At 40.1% G+C, this 25,323-nt stretch overlaps 1 protein-coding gene across 1 annotated transcript in view; it reads left to right on the plus strand.

Moving 5' to 3' along the window:
• The window catches only part of adgra1a (adhesion G protein-coupled receptor A1a), a 28,361-nt gene extending 7,137 nt beyond the window's left edge, over positions 1-21,224 (plus strand). Inside the window, exons 3-7 of the mRNA XM_026177566.2 lie at positions 13,483-13,610; positions 14,914-15,037; positions 16,079-16,230; positions 18,453-18,548; positions 18,625-21,224. Of these exons, the coding sequence (XP_026033351.1) occupies positions 13,483-13,610; positions 14,914-15,037; positions 16,079-16,230; positions 18,453-18,548; positions 18,625-20,107 (1,983 nt within the window). The 3' untranslated portion in view covers positions 20,108-21,224. The remainder of the gene's footprint in view (positions 1-13,482; positions 13,611-14,913; positions 15,038-16,078; positions 16,231-18,452; positions 18,549-18,624) is intronic.
• The last annotated feature ends 4,099 nt before the right edge of the window (positions 21,225-25,323 follow it).

Consider the following 25,323-nt stretch of genomic DNA (forward strand, 5'->3'; position numbering starts at 1 on the left):
GTTGTATTATTAACTGCAATAGCCGGTCGCATGACAGCCACGGGAAGCCGACGGGTAAAGAGATCGGTTGTTATCGGATTACGTCGTTAAAGAGAAATTGTTCAAGCCATGTTTCCGAAGTAACAAAGACGCGACGGATGGCCTGGATTGCAGCCATTCAAAGACCAAATATAACGTCCCAGAACACTCCAGCTCACAGGTTAGTCTGCTCCAAGCATTTACACGAAGGTCAGTGTTTTTTAGTAGTTAATACGTCATTTTCATAACATAATTAGTGATATAGGTTACAAGCAAGTCTGGCGCTGAACAGAAATTGTCGCTCTATGCTCCTTTATTTATTGTGCATAAATAGTGAATTGTCCTGACACAATATTGCGTTTCGCTTCTGTTATTATGGTACATTGACAAAAACATATACTTTTATTCACAGGATAAAACAGGTTTTTTGTATCACTAATTGCCCAGTGCGATTACAGACTGCGGTAAAGTGAGCCGTCATTTGTGAGCCGCGGTCAAGCCAGCCGCCTCCTATCCGCGCGGTGATTACAGCATACAATATTGTTGTCACTGCTACATTTCTGTAACGCTACCAGAAATTATTTCCACTACTAATTAATTACCGTTGAGCTCAAAGGTCCTATTAATAAACGGTTAACGAATGTGTATTTATGACGACAATTTGTGAGACTGGTAAACTTATGATACGTACGATGGTCTTTCGTTCTACACGGTGCATTTCAAGGTCCTGTACCCATCCGTCGGTAAACTGTACCTGGGCTTGTTGCAGTGACCTGAAGTTACTAAACTTCATGAGTGTATGCACTCACTCCAAGAACCGTATAATTATAAATATGCATATAAATATGCTAAGATGAGATAGCTGACTTCATCTAACTAGCAAATGTTGTCCAGGCTACGTTGGTGATACAGTTTTTTTTAATGTGTATGATATTTTTGTCATGCGATTTTAAAGCTGGTCCTACAACCGCATCCAAGAATAACATGCAGCTTATCTCAGAACTGTCGGTGAAAATTATTCTTGGAGCTAGGTTTAATTGAGCTGCATTTTAAAGAGGGGCAATTTCACAATTTGTGTATATTTTCTAAGTTCACTATTTTGTCATGTGTTGAGAAAAACACAGATTTTAAAATTACATGGTCTAATATTTACATTTAGCATAACTGCAACATTATTTTTTCGTTTTTTTTTTTTAAAGACTCGAAAGGACCTGAAATTCAAAGTTTCAGACTTGTGACTTGACTCGGACTTTTACACCAGTGACTTGAGACTCGACTCTGACTTGCCTGACATTACTTGAGACTTGACTTGAGACTTGAGGATAAAGACTTGAGACTTACTTGAGACTTGCAAAACAATGACTTGGTCCCACCTCTGCTTTTAAATACTCTAGGAACAACAAGTAGGCCTGCAGAGCAAGAGCGAAGTGCTCTAATAGGGTGATATGGTACTACAAGGTCATTACGATAAGATGGGGCCTGATTATTTAAGACCTTGTATGTGAGAAGCAGGATTTTGAATTCTGGATTTAACAGGAAGCCAATGAAGGGAAGCCAAAACAGGAGAAATATGCTCTCTCTTTCTAGTCCCTGTCAGGACTCTTGCTGCAGCATTTTGGATTAGCTGAAGGCTTTTCAGTGAGTTTTTTGGACATCCTGATAATAATGAATTACAGTAGTCCAGCCTGGAAGTAATAAATGCATGAACTAGTTTTTCAGCGTCACTCTGAGACAGGATATTTCTAATTTTAGAGATGTTGCGCAAATGGAAGAACGCAGTCTTACATATTTGTTTAATATGTGCATTGAAGGACATGTCCTGGTCAAAAATGACTCCAAGGTTCCTCACAGCGTTACTGGAGGCCAATGTAATGCCATCCAGAGTAGGAATCTGGTTAGATACCATATTTCTAGGCTTTTCAGGGCCGAGTACAATAACCTCAGTTTTATCTGAATTAAGAAGCAGAAAGTTAGCGGCCATCCAGGTCTTTATGTCTTTAAGACATTCCTGCAGTTTAACTAATTGGTGTGTGTTATCTGGCTTCATGGACAGATAGAGCTGGGTGTCATCTGCAAAGCAGTGAAAATGTATGCTATGTCTTCTAATGATGCTGCCTAAGGGAAGCATGTATAATGTAAACAGAATTGGTCCTAGCACTGAACCCTGTGGAACTCCATAATTAACCTCAGTGTGTGAAGAGGACTCTCCATTTACATGAACAAACTGGAGTCTATTAGATAGATATGATACAAACCACTGCAGCACAGTACCTGTAATACCTACAGCATGTTCTAATCGCTCTAATAGGATATTATGGTCGACAGTATCGAACGCTGCACTGAGGTCTAGCAGGACAAGCACAGAGATGAGTCCACTGTCAGAGGCCATAAGAAGATCATTTGTAACCTTCACTAAAGCTGTTTCTGTGCTGTGATGAGCTCTGAAACCTGACTGAAACTCTTCAAATAAACCATTCCTCTGCAGATGATCTGTTAGCTGTTTGACAACTACTCTTTCAAGGATTTTTGATATGAAAGGAAGGTTGGAGATTGGCCTATAATTAGCTAAGACTGCTGGGTCTAGAGATGCTTTTTGAGTAAAGGTTTAACTACAGCCAGCTTGAAGGCCTGTGGTACATAGCCGATCATTAGAGATAGGTTGATCATATTTAAGATCGAAGAATTAATTAATGGCAGGACTTCTTTGAGCAGTTTTGTAGGAATGGGGTCTAAAAGACACGTTGATGGCTTGGAGGAAGTAATTATTGAAGTTAACTCAGAAAGATCAATTGGAGAAAAAGAGTCTAACTTAACATAAATGGTACTAAGAGTAGCTGTAGATAATATTACATCTGTGGGATGATTATTGGTAATTTTTTCTCTAATGATTAAAATTTTATTTGTGAAGAAGTTCATGAAGTCATTACTAGTTAACGTTAAAGGGATTATTGGCTCAAAAGAGCTCTGACTTTTTGTCAGCCTGGCTACAGTGCTGAAGAGAAACCTGGGGTTGTTCTTATTTTCTTCAATCAGTGATGAATAGTAAGATGTTCTGGCTTTGCGGAGGGCTTTCTTATAAAGCAGCAAACTATTTCTCCAGGCTAAATGATGATCCTCTAAATTTGTGACACGCCATTTCCTCTCCAGCTTACGAGTCATCTGCTTTAGGCTATGTGTTTGAGAATTATACCACGGAGTCAGGTACTTCTGATTAGAGACCTTAGTTTTCACAGGAGCTACAGTATCCAGAGTCGTACGTAGTGAGGAGGTGAAATTATTAACAAGATAATCGACTTCTGTTGGGGTAGCGTTCAGATAGCTGCTCTGCTCTATGTTGGTACAGGGCATTGAAGATGATAACAGTGGGTGGATTATATTCTTAAACTTAGTTACAGCGCTTTCAGAAAGACATCTACTGTGATAAAGTCTACTCTCCACTGCTGTGTAATCAATTATTGTAAATGTAAATGTTATCAGGAAATGATCAGACAGGAGAGGGTTTTCAGGAAACACTGTTAAATGTTCAGTTTCTATGCCATATGTTAAAACAAGATCTAGAGTGTGATTAAAGTGGTGGGTGGGTTCTTTTACATTTTGAGAGAAACCAATTGAGTCTAATAACAGATTAAATGCCATGTTGAGGCTGTCATTTTTAGCGTCTACATGGATGTTAAAATCACCCACAATAATTATTTTATCTGAGCTGAGAACTAAATCAGATAAAAAGTCTGAGAAATCAGACAGAAACTCTGTGTAAGGCCCAGGTGGACTATAGATGATAACAAGTAAGACTGGTTTCTGAGTTTTACAGCTGGGGTGGACGAGGCTAAGCATCAGGCTTTCAAATGAATTAAAAGTCTGTCTTGGTCTTTCATTAATTAATAGGCTGGTGTGAAAAATTGCTGCCACACCTCCCCCTCGGCCTGTGCTTCAAGATTTCTGGTAGTTAGAATGACTCGGGGGTGTTGATTCATTTAAACTAACATAATCATCCTGCTGCAACCAGGTTTCTGTAAGGCAGAGTAAATCAATTTGTTGATCAATTATTAAGTCATGTACTAACAGAGACTTGGAGGAGAGAGACCTAATATTTAATAATCCACATTTCACTGTGTTACTCTTTGGTTCAGATGTGGATACTGTATTGTTCTTTCTTTGTAATTGTTTATGTTTAAGTTGTTTGTTGCTGGTTTTTAGTTTGTTATTTGTCTTTTTGGAAGCTGACACAGTCTCTATGGAGATGGGTTTTTGGGGGGGTAGCAGGAGGAGAGAAGCTGCAGAGAGGCGTGTAAGACTGCAACTCTGCTTCCTGGTCCCAACTCTGGATAGTCATATTTTGGGGGGTTTAATAAATTTGTCCATATTTCTAGAAATGAGAGCTGCTCCATCCCAAGTGGGATGGATGCCGTCTCTCCTAACAAGACCAGGTTTCCTCCAGAAGGTTTGCCAATTATCTATGAAGCCCACATCGTTTCTGGGACACCACTCAGACAGCCAGCAATTTAAGGAGAACATGCGGCTAAACATGTCACTCCTGGTCTGATTGGGGAGGGGACCAGAGAAAACTACAGAGTCCGACATTGTTTTGGCAAAGTTGCACACCGATTCAATATTGATTTTAGTGACCTCCGATTGGCGTAACCGGGTGTCATTACTGCCGACGTGAATTATGATCTTACTGAATTTACGTTTACCCTTAGCCAGCAGTTTTAAATTTCCTTCAATGTCGCCTGCTCTGGCCCCTGGAAGACAATTGACTATGGTTGCCGGTGTCTCTAGCTTCACATGTCTGAGAACAGAATCACCAATTACCAGAGTTTGGGGTCTGCCGGGGAACAGCTAGCGAGGCCTACGCTATCTTCGGCTGCACCAGCTACAGGGGCCTGGCTAGCTACGGGTGAACGAAGGGTGCGAAGCCGAGTCTCCAATTCAGTAATCCTGGCCTCCAGCGCTGTAAATATGCTACATTTGTTACAGATATCATTACTGCTAAAGGAGGCCGAGGAGTAACTAAGCATCTGACACAATGAGCAAGAAAGTGCAGGAGGGACAGGTGTAGCCATGGTGCTAACGAGTCGGCTACGAGATAAGCTAAGCTAGCGAAACAGTACAGAGACAGTGAGTGAATACTTTGGCTATAAATTAGGTAGTGAGTACACAGAAAGTGTGCTTCGGATGAAGTACGTGAAGATTATACTATGAAAGAAGAATGTATTTAAAAGTTGTTAATTAAATTGCTAAGCAAATAAGCTACTCAGAAACACCACTGTGTTTGAGCAGGAACAGGAAGTGATACTCTACCGCAGAGCGAGCGAACACCAAGTGACATTACTTTGCTTTGTGTAGGTTGAAGATGTGTAAAGTGTGAAGGTTGATCTATAGGCTCTGTAATCAGCAAACTGTGTCGTTGGCCACTTGCACAGCAAGATACAGATTCAGACCGGATCATATCCAGATCCAAAACTGTACTGAAGTATCCAAAATCTCTGAAAGTTGAGACATTTGTAATATATTCACCTTTTCCTGTGGTTGTCAGGAAGCCATTATCTACCATTGAAAGCTAATATTAAATATAATTATAAATGCGTATGTGGCGCCCTGAGTATTTTGCGCATTAAGAACAAGTCTCAGATGTGTTCCTTATGTGTTCGTGCCCACCCCCCATCATCATTTTTTGCTATTTGTTGTGACAATAGTTTGCATCATAACACAGAGCGAAAAGCTCATTTGCTCCCACCTGATGTGATGTTAGGGCGATATTTAGTTCCGCCAGTAGGTGGCAGTGGCGGCTCAGCCAAACGGGTAACTGGCAAAATAATCCTTCACAAAAGTAACGCAGGCCAGTTATTACAATGGAAGCCGCCAGTAACACTGAATTGTTTTGCTGTGTTTCAGGTGAGAGCAATATACGAGAACTACATACATTTATGTAAAGTTGATGCTTATTTAACATGTTTGGAGTGTAATTCTTGTTTATATGGTGTTTAATGTGAGCAAATAAGGGAGTTGTTTCACGTTATCTGTGGGTAAGGCTAGTAACATTTGTGCGTTAGCTAAGTCATGTTAGCCTCCTGCATTAATCTCTGTAACCGTGTTGTCCCATCAGTAAGGTGAAAGGAAACTATTAGCTGGTTTCAGTTAAAGTTATAGGAGATAGACCAGCCAGTACATGTTATGTTGTCTATTGTTACTGGTCATTTTCTCTGTGTGTTAAGGGCTGATTAATACGTGGCCATTACACGTAATGCCACAAAAGTAACGCAGGCCAGTTATTACAATGGAAGCCGCCAGTAACACTGAATTGTTTTGCTGTGTTTCAGCGCAATAAATCTTCATGTGCACCTGAATGAACCCTGTCGTCCTTCAGTGTGTAACACGTACAATGGGAACATTATATACGTAAACATTTTTAACCAATAATGGCAGAAATTATGGAATTTTTCATTATTTCTCATTATTTTTTATTTCTTTATTATTATGATTACTGGAATTGTAGAAAAAATGAAATGAGCAGTAGGAAACAGTTTTTTTATTTAATAAAAAACAGAGTTGAGGGAAAGTGTTGCTATCTGGGTAACTAATGTCAGAGGTCCATCTGTAACTGCATCTAAACTGTTTCTCCAGATTTTTTCACTTTCTGTCACTGACGTTTTGTCCCTTTCAGGTTACAGCTAAATAATTAATACTTATTTAAATCAAATAATGAATTTAAAATAAAATTAGGATTCAAGCTTCATTTAACGATAATGATAAATTCTAATTTATCATCTAATGATAAACTCAACTAATTCATGATAGCAGACACTGTAATAAAATATATATTTGATGACAAACCTGTGATCCAACTTTTTTTGGTGGATGTTGCTTGGAAAACATGGCTCTGTCCCGACTGTTTTCAGAGATGTGCTGCTGCCCTCAAATTCAAACAGTAAACATTTGATATGATTTCTATTTCTATGGTGAATAAAGTATGAGTTTATTAGTTTATCAAATCATTGCACTCTGTTTTTATTTACACTCAGTTTAAAGTCAGAGTTTTCAATGACACAAAGTTGATTTCCTTTTTAAAGATGGCTACATCATCAAGTTATGCTGAAAAGACATAACCAAGACCAAGTTATTTCTTACTTGCAGCACCAGTGTTGCTTTTTATTGTTTTATTTATCATATTCTATCTCTATCACCTGTTCCTCTCATGTCTGTGGCTGCAGTATGACACACCCATTTTATGTGGAAAAGGAGTCAAATGATGTGCTAAATGACACATTTATGTGAGCATGCACAGAGTCTGAAGCGGAGAGCATGGGTTAACAAAGAAAGTTGCCAAGCATCATTGTAATACCTGTTCTCTGTGAATGGGCTTTTAGGGTTGACAGTATCGCCGAGGCAAAGAAAGCCTGGCTGTTTTGAGCTTGCTTCCTATTAAGTTATTCATATTTACTCTGCTCTATTTGCAATGTTGCGTCAGTGAAGCACGCAGTCAGAGTGGCCTTGTCATCCTAACAGACCAGCACATAGTTATGTACCATGAACGTGACATGAATAAAAGTGCAGTTTGCTATTGATGAAAAAATAATGTCTTTGTGTTAATTCGTTTTCATTTTTCAAAAGATACTGTTGCCATGTTGTACATGTTTCATGGTGTTCACTGAGTTATTTTAAGGTAGTGATGTCAGTGCAGTCAGGCAGCACTGCAGCTACAGCAAGGAGCTGTGCAATGACTTAGAGACTTATAGTTGTTTCACATCTTATTGAATCAAAAAATAATAAACAAACTAGAACTCACAGAATCGTTTTTAATTAGTTTTGGTCAGGCTAAAAGAATTAGCATTAAATTAAAGACTAATTAATGTTCACAGCTTGACTCTGGATTTACTTAGTATTGAAACCAGCTCTACAGAGGTCACACACCTCAAATTCTTTAAGCAGTTAAACATACAAAATTTTCATTATTGATGAATATTAATTGTGTTGAATCAATCAATCATTTTTAATCTTTTATAAAAAATTTTGATCTGCAGAAGGTCCTTTTTCACAGATATGAGTTAATTGAGCTGTTAGAAGAATGATGGGTAAGACAGTCTATTCCATGTAAATGATGTTATTTATTTGAAAGACTCAAATTAGTCTTATAATCTCAATATTTCTAACTCTGACTTTGTGGACAATAATTCTCTCAGTCAGTTTCCTTGCTTCTGTCAGGACAAGCAGGGCCAAAGTAAAGTGATCTCCCTCCTTTCATCTCAGACAATGCTGTCATGAAGCTCATCACCTGTCAATTAATATCCTTGTGGTCACAGTTAGCTAGTCCGCTATTGTCACTCTGTGCTTATTTCGGTCCCATACGAAGCTGCAGATACTCTATGTTTTGTGGGCGTATCAAGCTCCTGTTAACAATGACTGGAGCTGGGCAAGCAACTGCAAAAGATGAGTCTGAATGCTGTGTTTCGCATACATGTATAAAGTTTGGCACACGCCTATAACTTCCCAAGATGTACAGATCTTTGAATGATGCCATAAATCAGTGAGGAAGGCAGATGTTTTGAATTGAAAATGACATTTTGGTGCAGATTTGACCATTTACCAGATGTTATACTTTTGCAAACTCCTCCTACGGATTTTCTCAATTGTGATAATGTTCCGCCCCAGAACACATTTCGGTTGGAATATTTACACACAGTGTGACCTAGCAGGAAAACGGAATTACATATTTTACACTTTGAGGTATAGTTTCAAGGTGGCTGATCCGAGCAACCTTAAATTTCTGAATCCTGAAGGAGTTGTTCTTACTTTATCTTCAAAACTGTGAGTTTTCACCAAACGGTGTGAACCTGGCAACATAGTGAATTTAGATTTTTCACCATGAAGCAGGAAATTTCTACATAGTGGCTTGCAAAAGTATTCGGCCCCTTGAACTTTTCCACATTTTGTCACATTACAGCCACAAACATGAATCAATTTTATTGGAATTCCACGTGAAAGACCAACACAAAGTGGTGCACACGTGAGAAGTGGAACGAAAATCATTCATGATTCCAAACATGTTTTACAAATAAATAACTGCAAAGTGGGGTGTGTGTAATTATTCAGCCCCCTGAGTCAACACTTTGTAGAACCACCTTTTGCTGCAGTTACAGCTGCCAGTCTTTTAGGGTCTGTCTCTACCAGCTTTGCACATCTACAGACTGAAATCTTTGCCCATTCTTCTTTGAAACAGCTCCAGCTCAGTCAGATTAGATGGGCAGCGTTTGTGAACAGCAGTTTTCAGATCTTGCCACAGATTCTGGATTGGATTTAGATCTGGACTTTGACTGGGCCATTCTAACACATGGATATGTTTTGTTTTAAACCATTCCATTGTTGCTCTGGCTTTATGTTTAGGGTCATTATCCTGCTGGAAGGTGAACCTCCGCCCCAGTCTCAAGTCTTTTTTAGACTTTTGCAATCTTTCTTCCAAGATTGCCCTGTATTTGGCTCCATGGTTTTCTGTTAACAATGGCTTTCTTCTTGCCACTCTTCCATAAAGGCCAACTTTGTGCAGTGCACAACTAATAGTTGTCCTATGGACAGATTCCCCCACCTGAGCTGTAGATCTCTGCAGCTCGTCCAGAGTCACCATGGGCCTCTTGGCTGCATTTCTGATCAGCGCTCTCCTTGTTCGGCCTGTGAGTTTAGGTGGACGGCCTTGTCTTGGTAGGTTTACAGTTGTGCCATACTCCTTCCATTTCTGAATGATGGCTTGAACAGTGCTCCGTGGATGTTCAAGGCTTGGGAAATCTTTTTGTAGCCTAAGCCTGCTTTAAATTTCTCAATAACTTTATCCCTGACCTGTCTGCTGTGTTCTTTGGACTTCATGGTGTTGTTGCTCCCAGTATTCGCTTAGACAACCTCTGAGGCCGTCACAGAGCAGCTGTATTTGTACTGACGTTAGATTACACACAGGTGCACTCTATTTAGTCATTAGCACTCATTAGGCAACGTCTATGAGTGACTGACTGCACTCAGACCAATGGGGGCTGAATAATTACGCACACCCCACTTTGCAGTTATTTATTTGTAAAAAATGATTGGAGTCATGTATGATTTTGTTCCACTTCTCACGTGTGCACCACTTTGTGTTGGTCTTTCACGTGGAATTCCAATAACATTGATTCATGTTTGTGGCTGTAATGTGAGAAAATGTGGGAAAGTTCAAGGGGGCCGAATACTTTTGCAAACCACTGTAAGTCAAAGACACCTTGTCCAATCTCTCCCAAACTTCACAGTCCTGATGAGAGTGCTTGACAAATTGATATGCCAATTGTCAGCATTAGTTAATACCAAGTAGTGGGAACCAGAAATGTCATTTTTTAAATGGTTGACAACATCCACCTCAAAATCAATCTGAAAGAACATCAGACCTTGATGAGTTTAGTGGGAATTAAAAAAAAAAAAAGAGGTCTCTGTTCTGCCTGAGCCCGAGCCTGGTTTGTTCCAGCCAAAGGTCTCTATGCCGTCTGGTCCTGCTTCGTCCGCACCAGGATTCCTCCGCCACCAGCCTTCAGCCAAGCTGCAAACGGTGGTCACGCAGCCAGCCCCCTGACTTCCACCATCTCCATTGCTGTCCACGCGGGCAGCCCCCTGAGCTCCACCGTCGCTGCTGCTGGCTTCAGAACCTCAGAGTCTCTCCCTGTGGCCGAGTAGTCCCCTGGAACAGTTTTTTGAACCTTTGCTCCTTGTTATATTGTTTTGAACTTACTCTGATAAGCTCATCAGGAACAGGAAACTTGTTGCAGATCTCAGAGTTAGTAAACCCAGAGTTTATTTTCAAAGTGATTGGCCCTGATTTCAATTACTTTGTTTAGTTGTAGTTGCTGTTTTTAGATGTGTCCTTGATCCATCACAGCTGATTCAGATGGATAAATGACCTCCTCAACATGTCCTGAAGTTCTCCAGAGACCTGGTAATGAACTAATCATGTGATTCAGGTGTGTTGACCCAGGGTGAGATCTAAAACCTGCAGGGACACCGGCCCTTGTGGACTGGGATTGGGGACTCCTGATCTAAGACATCGAGATGGGGTGGTGATCTGAACCAGATCAGAGAGATATGGAGGAGAGAGATGATGAATAGCCTTAAATGTGTACAAGAATATTTTGAAATTGATGCGATATTTGACTGGGAGCCAATGAAGCTGCTGCAGGTGATGTGGTGGACAGAAGGGGTCCTGGTGATAATGCGGGCAGCAGAGTTCTGGATGCGTTGGAGCTTGTGGATGGATTTTTGAGTAAGACCAAAAAGAAGTGAATTACAATAATCAATCCAGGAAGTAACAAGGCTATGGACAAGAATGGCAGCGGCATGTGGGGTGAGAAAAGGACGGAGACGATTAATGTTGTGCAATTGAAAATATGCAGACCGAGTAACATTATTAATGTGTGAATTGAAAGATAGAGTACTGTCAAGGATAGCACCCAAGCTTTTCACAGAGGAAGAAACGATAATAGTAAGTTATTGATAGTAACAGAGAAACTGTTGGTTCTGGATAATGTTGATTTAGTACCTACCAAGAGAAGCTCGGATTTATTACTATTGAGTTTGAGAAAATTAGAAAAGAACCATGAATTTAGTTCGGCTAAACAGAGGGTGAGGGAGGAGGGGGGAAGAGCAGAATCAGATTTTAGCTTGCACAGGTTGCAGGTTAAGGCAACTTGTGACCTACATCTACCATTTATATTATCAGAATCAGAATACTTTATTAATCCCGAAGGAAATTAGGAAATTATCTACCGTTTATATAGCGCTTTTCTAGTCACATGGCCACATAGTGCATTAGAATACAATAATAATACATTTTATTTAAAAGCGCCTTGCAAAACACTCAAGGTCGCTGTACGGGTCAGCCCCCGACTATGAGCATGTCAGAGCTTCTCCTCCAGCTCCGCGAGAACCACCTGCTCCCGTTCAGCGACGTCCCGAACAGTGATCTCTGGGGACATTTCCTCAGAGCCACAAAACACTGCAGACACGGACTCAGAGACAGCTTCGGCCAGCGGTTCCAGCCCAGGCAACTGCTCTGACGATACTCCGGACTCTGGCTGTGCCGACGTGCGTCGGCGACGAGGGCGCCACTTTTTCCTAGCAGCGGCTGTTAATGCGACATTGATAGCTGTGACGGCTGGCTCCTCATCCTCCGACCACATCCTCACCAGAAATGAGGCTGGAGAAGCGAAGTCCGAACGGAATGGTGAGGGTGAGCAGCTTGTGCATGATGGAATTGATGGAGGCAGCTCAGTGAGCCAACCCTAATCGCCTCGGAGCCCCAAGACTGTGGAAACGGCGATGGGGAAGTTGCGTGACAGCGGGACGGTGGTGACACAGCGGCTGCTGCTGAGGACGGGGTTTGGAGGATGGTGCGGAGGTAATCAGAAATCAGGGGGGGTAACGCCTCCCATAACCAGGGAAACACAGTGACGCTCACCCGCAATGGGTGGAGTAACTCCTCCGTATCCTCCTCCCCGGAACGCTGCATCCACTTACAGCATAGCGCTTCCACTGTCTGAATAATCTCTCTTCTCTGTGTTGCTGGGTCCATACTGGTTGTGTCGTACTGTCACGATCTGAGGAGACAGACCGTGCGGTGGTGCGTGTGGTGAACCCAGGTGCGAACACAAGAGAGTAGACCGAAGTAACTTAAACTGAAAGCGAGCCTTTATTATGGCTGAAGACAGGTCTCAAACAAAGCAGAAATACCGTGACTAAACTGAACTAAACTAAACTGGGGAACGGATACTGATAAACTATGAAGACTCAGAAAGCTATGGCTAAGAATACGAAAGACTGGGCATGAAAACATGGAGGGTGGGAAACACAGATGACGTGACACAGACTGCATGAAACACAGAGACTAAATACACATGAGGGATGATCAGGATCACATCAGGGGAAGTGGCCACACATGGAGCACAGCTGACACACATGAACCTAACGACAGGACAGGAGAGGTGAAACTAAATACACTGACATTGAATACAGACTTTCAAAGTAAAACAGGAAACATGGAGATTAGACATGACATGAACTAAACATAACCACGCAGACATGACGCATGAACCAGGGAGACTTAGTACAGGGGGAGATGACATAAACAACTAAGAAACAAAGAGCTAAACAGCACCCTAGAAATTAACTAGACAAACTAAGCTAAAGCATAAATGAATACAAAAGATACATAAAACTCAACACTGGGTCACACGACCCAGGACCATGACACCACCGTTTGAGAAAGACTGTTGTAGAAGATCCTTTTTCTTCAAGGTCCTTTAATATGCTGAATGGGGTGATACTGAATAAAACATTCAGCACCTTCCTATTCAAAGGATACTTTTTATGTAACGTCACTCTCACTTAGTATGTGCAAAACAGAAGCAATTTAACTTTTTTTGCCATCTTTGACAAAACATAGATTGTGCACTTCTTTTTCAGGATCTAAAGAGAGTGCTATCCTTCCCCCCATACCCCGGGGATTACCTACATCCAGTGGTGTATGCCTGCACCGCAGTTATGCTGCTCTGTCTGCTTGTCTCCATCATGACTTACATTGTCCACCACAGGTGAGACCTTATTACAAGATAATTTCACACTTTTCATTGCACAAAATATTCACATGCCTATATGTATGTTGTGACTTTATATCATAAAGGTGTCTGTATATCTCATAATGTTTCTTTATCCTCATCTTGTGTCTGTTAAAAACACCCACCTTCATCCAGAATGAATGTGCAGAAGCAGACAGGTTTCAAGTACAAAGTAGAACTGTCCACTTCAATTTAAACCTCCCAAAACTTTTGTGTTGCTCTGCAAAAACAGCATATTAATTAAGATCAAGGAGCTGAAGCTGAAGGACAATCCATCTGCTCTGATACAAGGCTGGATTTTTCCGTTAGAAATTGATAGGGACTTTTAGAGATATTGAGTTATTTTATGAATGAACTGCACAGCCCATCCTGTTACAAAGGAGAAATTTATTACAAACACGTTTGGTTTATAAAACTAGTATTTGGTGCATTTGGTTCTGTCCTCATGACAGAAATGACTTTATTTTATATAAACATGTGCCATTACCTAATTCTAAAAGCTTGTGTTACACAATTAACATTTTTCTACCATAGAAAGCAATTATATGTGTCAAAAAAATTTATTCATTACAATAATTACTGATTTTTCTTTTTTCTTTTCTTTTTTTTTTTTTTTTAGCACTAAAGCGCTAAATTACTTAAAATGTCATGTCCCAGGTCAGTTACCAATACCAAAAAATCAAAAAACTTTTTATGTTGTTTCTTACTATTGCATGTGTTTACTTATAATATTATGCACATGTTATTTTTTCCTCCCCAAATTTTGTCCCAGGTCAAAAAATAAATACATAAAAAAACCCCTCTAACTGACACCATTCAGTTCATCTTTAACACAATAAATCCCAACAGTACAGTCTCTTAATACCTAAAGAGGGTTTTGTGCTGGTACAGAATGTTGAAGGACCAGATTTACTAATAAAACTGAGAACTTGAGATATCAAATGGTCTTTGATGCAGTCTGCAAGCAGCCAAAGCAATGAAAAGGTGCTGTTTAGTACAATGTTTTGTGATTGATTTCTCCTAATGACAGTCAGCAAAGAAGAAAATACATTTTTCCCTATTGACCAGATGTTATGTGGTGCTCACTGACCGGTCTTCAGACCTGTGAGACTGAAGCCTTAGTTAACATATTCTTTTATATGTGGATTTAATACTTTAATACTTCTAAATTATAGTCCAAAGGTGACAGTGTGACTCCTGTGTTCATTCCCACAACCTTCTACCTAATTTAAGCTAAGACACTATCTTTCTGATGTTTAAATTTTCTCCTTGTTTACAGTGTGATCAGAATCAGCAGGAATGGCTGGCACACACTCCTCAACTTCCTCTTTCACACAGGACTGACATTTGGTATTTTTGCTGGTGGAATCAATCAAATCAACTTACCTTTTGTGTGTCAGATTGTAAGTGTTGTGTTCTTGGTTTCTTACTGTGGTGATGTTTCAAAGTTCTGTTAAGGGCACTTAACTCTTAAAAGAATGTTAGCTTTTATTATTTTTTTGAATCTGAAGATATTGGTTATTTTATATTAGACTGGCTTCCAAATTGTGTGACTGAGTATAACATGAAAAGCCCTCTAGTCGGTTAAAGTCAGGTTAAATGTAAACACTTCACTTTATTAGGTACACATTGCTAGCACTGGCTTGGATCCCCATTTTACCCTGGGAACTTCCTTAATTCTTCATGATTTCACAAAGTACTGTAATTATTCCTCAGAAATATTGGTCTCCATAGACATGTCAGCAATACACAGTTGCTGCAGACTTCTTGGCTACACAACCGTAATGTAAATCTCCTGTGTTCAGAGATGCTCTTCTGTATAACGTGGATGTAATGAAAATAATTGTACTGGTTTTTGCGTTACTGTACTTGGAGCTGATAGGAAGGCACACCTGTTCTATAAACCTCAGGGATGGTTTTATGGAAAAATAGACACATTGGCTGTAGCTTGCCAAGTGTTACGATCATCTCTCCAAAACTTTTATGGTTGAAAGATACAATAAAAGGGCGGCTTTATAGTTCCACCTCTGGTACTGAATATTTTTTACATTCAATATGAATGTAACTTTTTTTGAATAAGTAGCATAATTTAAAAGATTGTAGCTGATATAACAATGCCTCCCATTTAACGGCACACACACATAAACAAAGTTATTTTTAGATCATATGTTTTCATGAACCTTCAAAGGTTCTGCTTCTGCACCGTTTTGCTGTTTTATCACCAAAGTGAATCATGAATTAATTATAATCACAATATGACTGAAGCTCAGTGCACGCTTTTGGAGCTTTTAATTTATTCAGTCCTTAGACATTGGAACTGTTCAGTGTGCAGCATATTGAACACCTAATAGAGTGCATTTTTGTTCTATGATGATTCCCAACTACACTCTTAAACTTACTCCAGTTCACTCAATTTTTATGATGTCTATTTCAACCTGTGTTAGGTTGGCATTGTGCTCCACTATGCTTCTCTGTCTACCATGCTGTGGCTGACCTTCACTGCTAGAAACATCTGTAAAGATGTTTCCAAAGACCCACTTCAGGCACAGGAGAGGAATAGGGCTTCCCAGACTCGTACCAAACCAGCCATCCTCAGGTAAGCTGTAAACAGGTGCCTGCGGGTACAAGCAGGGCTGAGCAGTGTTCATCAGTCATCAGTATGTGAATGAATCATGACTGTCCTTGGGTCATTTTCTCACTTTTATATTTTTCTGACTTTTATCATAGCTAATTACTAATTTTTACAGTGTTGAGTCAATTGCTTCTTATCTGCTCTTGCATATTTGAGAATACTGTTGACAGCAAGAGCACTCAGAGAGTGCAACTCCCCCCAAAGGGCAAAGGCTTTACTAAAACTTCTATGTCTTATGATGTTTTTATTACAACATGCTGCCTGTTATGGCATCGCTGTGACATCACAGGGTGTCGTATTGAAAAAAGCTCTCTTTCACTTGATACATTATTCAAAAAATTTCTTGAAATTTTTCTTGAAATTTTGACCTGATTAAAATAAAAAATTAAAATTAAAATTAAATAAGCTCTAGTTGTTAGTGGTATCTAGCTTCACACAGTATTTGAGGATACCAGCAGCACAGAATATTTGAAAATGATATTTTCTACCCCTCAATTTTATCTGCACCTCAGACATTGAGGGTTTTGTCCAGCAGTTAGGTGCTCGTGTCACATATGTGACATGCTCGCCTGCACTATGGAGAGGGGATCGATATGTGTGCATCTGTGACTTTGTTAGTGGGTGGGTATGAATGAGTGAATGGCCTGTGTGTGTGTGTGTGTGTGTGTGTGTGTGTGTGTCTGGGCCTGGGCCTGGCACACACACACACACACACACACACAATTATAAACATATATAATTTCTCTCTCTCTCTTGCTCTGAATACATATACATATTCAATTCACTTCAGTTTTATTCATACAGCACTAAATCACAACAATAGTGGCCTCAAAGTGCAAATATTGTTGATCCTACAATAATACATGCAGAGAAAAACCCAACAATCATCAACAATCAATATGACCCCCTATGAGCAAGCACTTTGGCGACAGTGGGAAGGAAAAACTCCTTTTTAACAGGAAGAAACCTCCAGCAGAACCAGGCTCAGGGAGGGGCGGGGCCATCTGCTGCGACCGGTTGGGGTGAGAGAAGGAAGACAGGATGAAAGACATGCTGTGGAAGAGAACCAGAGGTTACAGTTTTTTACAGACGCTAGGACACATGTCTCAATACTTAGGTCACTTTTGCAAAACTCTTCACACAATCCTCCTAACTGACCTTCAGCTTGGCAAAGCAGTTCATTTCACATTCAAAATGCACTACAACTACCAAAACACTTCATTCAGGTCTCAAATAAACTAATTCTTCCAGAACACTAGCAAAGGTTGACAGCCGACAAACACACTTTGTCACCCACAAAACAATGACCTAAAAAACACTAACAACATGTAGCATGACACAGTGTTTTCTTGTGTAAAACAAGGACACATCTCTGTTTATAATTTCAATGTATGTTACTGGAATGAATCAGACATCATGCAGAATTCGTTAATATTTGTTTATGTATTTTTATTTTTTTGCACTAAGTAATCCCAAAATACAAGAATTTGTATACACACCATCCACTGATACACATACAATAGTAATGCTAATCTACTCGGTCTTCTCCATTTGGCCACAGGTTCTCATCCACATCACATCTTATGTCATCCAGGGCAACACACCTAGGAAAGAATCTCCTGGCTGCCAGAATTGAAGGAGTTGAACAATTGAAGGAGTAACACCTGTGCAGATGTTCATCTACAATGAGAATCAGCTGTGGCTGGTTAAACTGCATTTTTAGATTTAAAATATGTTTCAATAAAATATTGCTGTTGCATTTTGCTGTCTTTTTAAGTTTTGCATTGTGTTATTGTTTTGGCCATAAGTTTAACAGTTTTGAAAACAGTATGTAAGCACATGCAAAATGTCCTGTACGTACAAAGATTTTTGGCAGTTGTTGTGTCTGAGTGAGAAGATAATTCATGAAATTTGAGAGATGTAGTCATTGAATGCATTTTGTGCCAAAACAATGATAACTGGTCCTCAGTTTAGCCCACATAGACTTCTGTTGTGCTCACTGTGTGAGGAGTTTTGCAAAAGTGACCTAAGTATTGAGACATGTGTCCTAGCATCTGTAAAAAACTGTAATAACAAGTGCGATTTAATGCAGAGAGGTCTGTTAACACATAGTGAGTGAGAAATGTTCAGTTTCTATGCCATATGTTAAAACAAGCTCTAATTCTTCATGGTGAAATTTTTTTCAGATTTTATCTTGTAAGTGATGGAATCCCTATCATAATAGTTGGAGTTACAGCAGCATTTGGTATGGATAACTATGGCAGCAGAGATGATGCACTGTAGTAAGTATACTCAGATTATTATTTGTTGTTAAATATAGAACATTTAAAAAAAACCTTTCCTTTTTCATTTTTTTAGTTGCTGGATGGCATGGGAACCAAGTCTGGGTGGTTTCTATGCTCCCATGAGTCTTCTGGTCTTAGTCATGTGTGTGTACTTCTTGTGGACTTACGTCCAGCTGAAGCGCCACCCAGAAAGGAAGTATGAGCTGCGGGTTTTAAGTGAAGAGCAGCAACAGCTGTCATCAAATGAGTCGCACCATCACTGCCACACGGACACTGGGTCTGCTGGGGACTGCCAGCCCTTTGCTGCTGGCGTGTCAGTTCTGGCCAATGAGCACTCTTTTAAATCTCAACTCCGGGCCACAGTCTTCACCCTCTTCCTGTTCCTGGCTACCTGGACTTTGGGAGCATTGGCTGTTTCACTGGGACATTTCCTGGACATGATATTCAGTTGTCTCTATGGTGCTTTTTGTGTCACTCTGGGACTCTTCCTTCTCATCCAGCACTGTGCTAAGCGTGATGACGTGTGGCACCGTTGGTGGGCTTGTTGCCCATCCAGATCAAAGACAGAGGATGGGCCTGGAGAAGGACAGAGCCAGAGGCAGGAAGTCCATCAGCCACACTGCCATTTGAATTCCCCACTCTCAGTGAAGCAGCAGATGCTTTCTCCTTACCCTATTCAGAGTTCTCACCACAGAACAACACCACCTCCCCAAAGCCCAACATTAAATCACACAGGTCCATGCTGTGTGGCTGTAATGACTCCTGTTAGCCCTTCCCCCATCTCACCTCATGCTGACCAAATGCCTTCACCACGTCCACAGTCACTTCCTGATGAGCTCCCTCATCCAGCTCTTCCCCTGCAGAGTTGCATTGCTGATAGGACAAAGACACGCTCTTTCAACCGTCCACGCCAATGCTTCCAGGATTACCGGTCTCATATCACTTCCACCAGTATGGATGGGAGTGTGCACAGTACTCACCTGGACAGTCCTCATAATGTGCACCACATTGAAGCCTCACCACTGGTTTCTAATAGTCCACACCCAGATCTCCAGCTTCCGTACATCAGCCCTCATTTAGATAGCCAACTTGTAGTGTCCTGTCACAGCTTGGAACGCCAGACCTCCTGCCACAGTGTGCAAGACTCGGTTGCTTCCTGTCACAGTCATGCCCACAACATGCATGACAGTATCTCTTCCTGCCACAGCCTTCTTATGCCTTCTCATGGGGTCGACACCAGCCAGTGGCACATGTACTGCTCAGTCGATGACTCTTCCAGCACAAACTGTTGTGAGAGAGCTGATCCCGTCACCTTGCAGTATGAACAAGACCCTGACAATTTGAGCTGGATGTCAAAGACGGCAGACAAAGAAAAGATCTGTCTAGAGCTGGAACAGAAAGGTTTCCCAAGGAACACCCTACCTCGGCAGCATGGCACTGTGAACCGACGGGGACCCATTGGTAGAAACAGGAGTCTGCAGGAAGATAGCCTGTTTGGTTCAGATGCCACAGGAAACATACGGACAGGCCCCTGGAAGAATGAAACCACCGTATAGTCTTGAAATCCTTGGAGCAGTCAAACCTTCCAGCAAATGACTTTTTGTTTGGGTCCCTTTGCCTTCCAGGCCCTAAGACCACAGGTTGAGTTTTTACATCCCAGTAACATTTCAGATCTCTTTATGTCAAAGTTAACATTTTATTGTTTCAAAAATCAGATCTGAATAAACACACACACACACACACACACACACACACACACACACACACACACACACACACACACACACACACACACACACACACACACACACACACACAAAATGATCAGTTAATGTTAAATATTTTTTCTGCTCCATGAAATTTAAATTGCAATCAGTATTATATATTGATCCTAAGGAGCAGCCTGAAAACATATCAGTGTTACGGAAAGAAGTTCACATTCCTCCTATAGTCCAAGGATATGCAGACAGGCAAGAAAAACTCAGAAAGGCCAGTGACAGTCATGCATCGACTAGACGTGATCAAAAAAGAACTGAAGGGTTATTTTTTGAATGAAACAGACCCAAACTTTGATACAAGACAGCGGTGATAGTAAGATTTATTGGATAAGTTCATTTACCACAGATATTAATTAAGAGAACTGATACAAGCAAAAATTTAAAAAGTGAAAATCCTTAGAATTCTTACCACTCAACAGATACTGTGAAATGTTTCAGAGCATAAAAACTTACTTTTCTTAAAAAACAAACTCTGGAAGGTGTACATCTCTCAGTAACTTTACTGTTTGAGAATTCAACAATCTTGTTATCTTGTTATCGTGTATGCCCTGCCCTTCCCAGGCGCCTCTAATCCTCCTATTGCTCTTGAACAGTTCAACTTTATTTATACAGTGCCAATTCACAACAACAGCTGGCTTAAGTCACTTTATATTGTTGTGTCTTACAATACAGATGTTTTTAATATTTTCCTTGTGATTGCTTTGGTTGCTACCAGATTGCTGTGGTCGCCTGTAGTTTGCATGCATCAGAGGTGAATTGTCTCCATTTCCAACGTGTGTTGCACTTTTCACAGTTTTACTACCACTTATATCAAGTACTTAGCAAGTGTTGTCAGACAGGTCTGGCTGTTTGGCGACTGTGGCAATCTGTTACTGAATAAAACATTTGCAAGGAGGCTTTTTTGTGCAGCACTGTATACCTCTTTGTGACCAATTTTAGCTTGTGAGAGCAAATTAGTTCCCGCATTTGCCAAGTGGTTGGGCAATACACGACTGCGAATAACCTCTACTGGGAAATTTTGTCTAACAACCAAGGGATGAAAGGCAGCTTCCAATCATTCACTAGTGGTGTGTGACAGGGGCCTAAAGATGTGCAGGTTTGCATGGACACAGATATTAGTGCATATTGTGTTAGAAGGAGCTTGTTTTTCAGAGTGCAAAGTGTTGTGAGAAAATATTTATTTGAATTAAGGTTGACTTGCAGAATTCTATTAATTTCATTCTAAAAAAGCACATAGTATTTCACTACTGATGTGGTGAAATAAACTCAATAATAATAATAATAATAATACTAATAATGATAATAATGAATAATGATAATGTGTCTGTGAGTGTTCATTCCTTTGGAATAGAGTATAACTTCCCTGAAATGAAATGTCTTTTCTCAGCAGTGCGCTTGCACAAAACCCTTTTTTCACTTTTCAATTAGGATATTTTGGATTCATATATCCAATACCAGACAGAAGTTGTTTTTTTTTTAAGTACAGCTGTTACTGAGACTTTGTTGAGACTGTCTAATGTTCTTCTAATTAGTGTTCTTCTAATACAGGTCAGCTCTTACGCACAGATTTCAGGTTTGCAGGATGGAATATGGTTTGCAGTTTTATAAATCCTGGGATTCACCCAAGTCTTAACCTATAGGACCACACGCAGTCCTCAGCAATTTCCATCAGAAAAGTTATTCCTTATATTATAAACATCCTTCAGCAGCTGTGGCTCACGAGGTAGGGTAGGTCATCTACCAATCAGAAGGTCAGTACCTTAATCGTCAGCTCCTCCTGTCTGCATGTTGAAGTAGGCAAAATAAGGAACTTCAAGATGTCCCCTATACATCTGTGCGAGTGTGTGCGTGAATGTTAGACAGATTCTGGGTTAGATTCTGGGTTACAATCCCTGGATCTCCATGCATTCTGCATGGGGTTTCTCCCACAGTCGAAAAAACATGCTGTTTCCCTTGGCTTGCCTAATACAGTCCCAGTGTGGGGAGTTCATAAGGAAAGCCAAAGCCCTCAGTGTTTGTGGGGGCAAATGTTATTATAAAACCAAACTAAAGAAACTCTTTAAGATTCTTACCATTCTAAATTCTTTACAGGCAAATCACTCTGGAATTTGGAGAGGCTATCATCCACATCTTCAAACAAAGTGCAATATACAGTTTTATGCAAAAAGGCAGTAGATGGTCAGTGATTGCACCTTTAAATACTTGGATCACTGGACAATTTTTTAAAGTTATATATTTGTTAATGTTATATTTCTTATTGCATTTACAAGATATTTACACGTGGAAACCCATGGAATCAGAGTGAGCATGTGTGTTTTCATGTGTGCAACAGTGCATGAGTAGGTACATAGAAATTTAGTGTGTTTTTGCTACATCTGTTTATAGGACCACCCTTGCAGAATGAGTTTAGTGAATATCTTGGTGAAGATTCATTTATAAAGTCTATGGGTTTTTTATTGAGACATTTTATTTATACTGCCAAACAGAGTCAAACAGACTCTGGCCTGACAAGTATTGCACTAATGTGTGACCCTCACATTGTGAGATAATGATTCCAAAAAGTACAATGTGCTACAAAGCACAAACTTTGTGCCAGAATTATGTGCCAATTTTCACTGTGATGATAAACTACACACAACACCTTCTCAAAGAGTGATTACATAGTTTGTAGCACCATATCAACTCAGGTTTTAAAAGATCATCAGCAATCCTTTAAAGCAGAACACAGACTTCTTTCTATATGATTCCCCAGTGAGGTGTTTCATAAAGTAGTGTTGGCAGTTGAGCAAAGCCTTCTTCAGTAATTCAGGTTCCGTTTGAGTTTCACAGAACAGATAAAATAACCCTCCAGAACAGTCCAGTTCTGGCAAAATAAGTTTTAACCCCTAATTCACCACTGGTGCTGTGTAAATACCTTATTAAGAGGTATGATTCTACAATATGACCGAGAACATTCCAAAAATCAGGAAGTCCACTTGGTGACACTTGGTGAAACTAGATTCAGAGTGGGGCACTAGTCATCTGCATGACCGATTTGGAGTGAGGGGGAAAGGAAAAGAATGAACAGTTTGGACACTGCAATGGGAAAAGAAAAGAGAGAGAGAGAGCATACAGACCATGAATTAAATAAATGAAAAAACACAAACTATGGGTGGCAGTACCTGAGACTACCAGGTGGGGTTACATGAGTGTTCTCCAGAAGTACAGCTGATTTCTTTCTGAGTAAGAGTTGAAAAGATAGTTTTAACCCAATGTCCATATTAAATATGAGCTAGAGTCCAGATGATTTACAGCCTTGGTTAGAATTTGTAATGACTGTCATTTTTGTCTATCAAGGGACAGAAATGACAATATATGTAATAGCCTGTGTTTCCTTGACTCATTACCGAGTGGTGAGAGGTGTGTCTTTTAGAATTTAGACTGCATATAAAAGGTGGACTTGAAGCCTCAAGGTTAGTTTTGGTGCAGCAGCCATCTTTGTTTTTTGGAGCAAAAATAACTATTTGTAAGAGAGGGCAGAGTGCCAAGTTGACAGTGACAACATTTTGTGTCCTTTGTGTATACTTGGTTTCATTTTTTAGTTTGCACTTGCACTTTTACTGTTTCAGTGTGTTTTAGTTTATTTTAGTGTTCCATTATATTTTTTTGTCGTCTTCTTTCTCTCTGTTAGTTACTTGCTTTTCTATTTTGATAGCATTTTCTCTCTGTTGCTTTGTAGTTTTACGTGCTTTGTCTCGTTGTTCCTTTTCCTACTGCATTCCCCACCTGTTTCTTCTCCCCTCATTATCTTCATATTGTGTCACTCTCCCCTTGTCCTCTGTTGCATTGTGTATATAGCTGTGTCTTCCTAGTGTTCCTGGATGTTTGGATATCCTGGCTTAGTGCCTTACAGATCCCAAGATTTCTGGACTTTTTCATTCCTGGGCTTAGAAGCTTAATGTTTTTCCTGTCTTCTGCATTTGTGTTTGTAAATTTTCAAGACACACAATGGGTCATGATAAAAAGAAGCCATAAGGCCTGCTTTTTTAAAACCAAATTTTTATCTATGAAACACCTCTCTGGCTTGTGTTATTTAGGATGTGGCACATTGTGTAGAAATTAGAGCGCATAGATCTTTTCAGTTTTATCCAGTGAAGATCATTTCACTCATATTCTGGTTTTGGGGTGAAACTGGTGTTGATTTGAAGAATTTGAGTCATACCACTCATAATGTCACATGTTGAAGGTTAAACACATTTTCACTTTTATGGCACCATATCCCACTCTGATCGAGTGACACTAACTTTTAGCCTGATGTCGATCACTGTGCATGTGTTGTGTTGTCCTGTCCCAGTGTTTCAACAGCTTTAAGTGTCTTCCCGGGTGGGGTAGGAGGATAGTCAATGTTAAAATGCCACTGACACCAGCTGTCAAATGTGAGATCCTTTTAATGTCACATGAAATAAAAAATAAACAAATGGATAAAAGGGGATGCCAATCTGAGCACTGAGTGTTGCCTGAAATAAAGATTTACTGTGACATGCCTTACGAGTAATTGTTCTTATTTTGTGCAGGGTTCTCCCACTGAGGATCCTGTGCTCATCTTCTCATTATTTTGTATTAACTTTTAAAGGTAAAAAAAAAAGACATGACACATGAGGGATGCTTCAGACAAAGCTGACTTGATAAAACAACTGATGCTAGATCCATGTTGCACAACCAAGCTATCCAGCTCATTGCCCCATATTGGCTTTTACTGCAGAAAACAAATGCAATACAATGTGCTTTGTGTAGTTAAATTATTATGGCACAAAAACACTACCGTCTCAAACTATACATAATTTACAATGGTGAGTCAGATTATCTAATGAAGTAGTCTGACAAGTCAGCTTGTTTGCATCTCCACTAAGTTATGAGTTTGCTAAAATATGGTTGCATGTTGTAACCATGAATTTTATCACTGTATCTTGATTTTGGTCACTACATCTCAAACACATTTCTGGATGTAGAAAAGC

This window comes from Astatotilapia calliptera, chromosome 8 (assembly GCF_964374335.1).
Source record: "Astatotilapia calliptera chromosome 8, fAstCal68.1, whole genome shotgun sequence".
Classification (NCBI taxonomy): Eukaryota; Metazoa; Chordata; class Actinopteri; order Cichliformes; family Cichlidae; genus Astatotilapia; species Astatotilapia calliptera.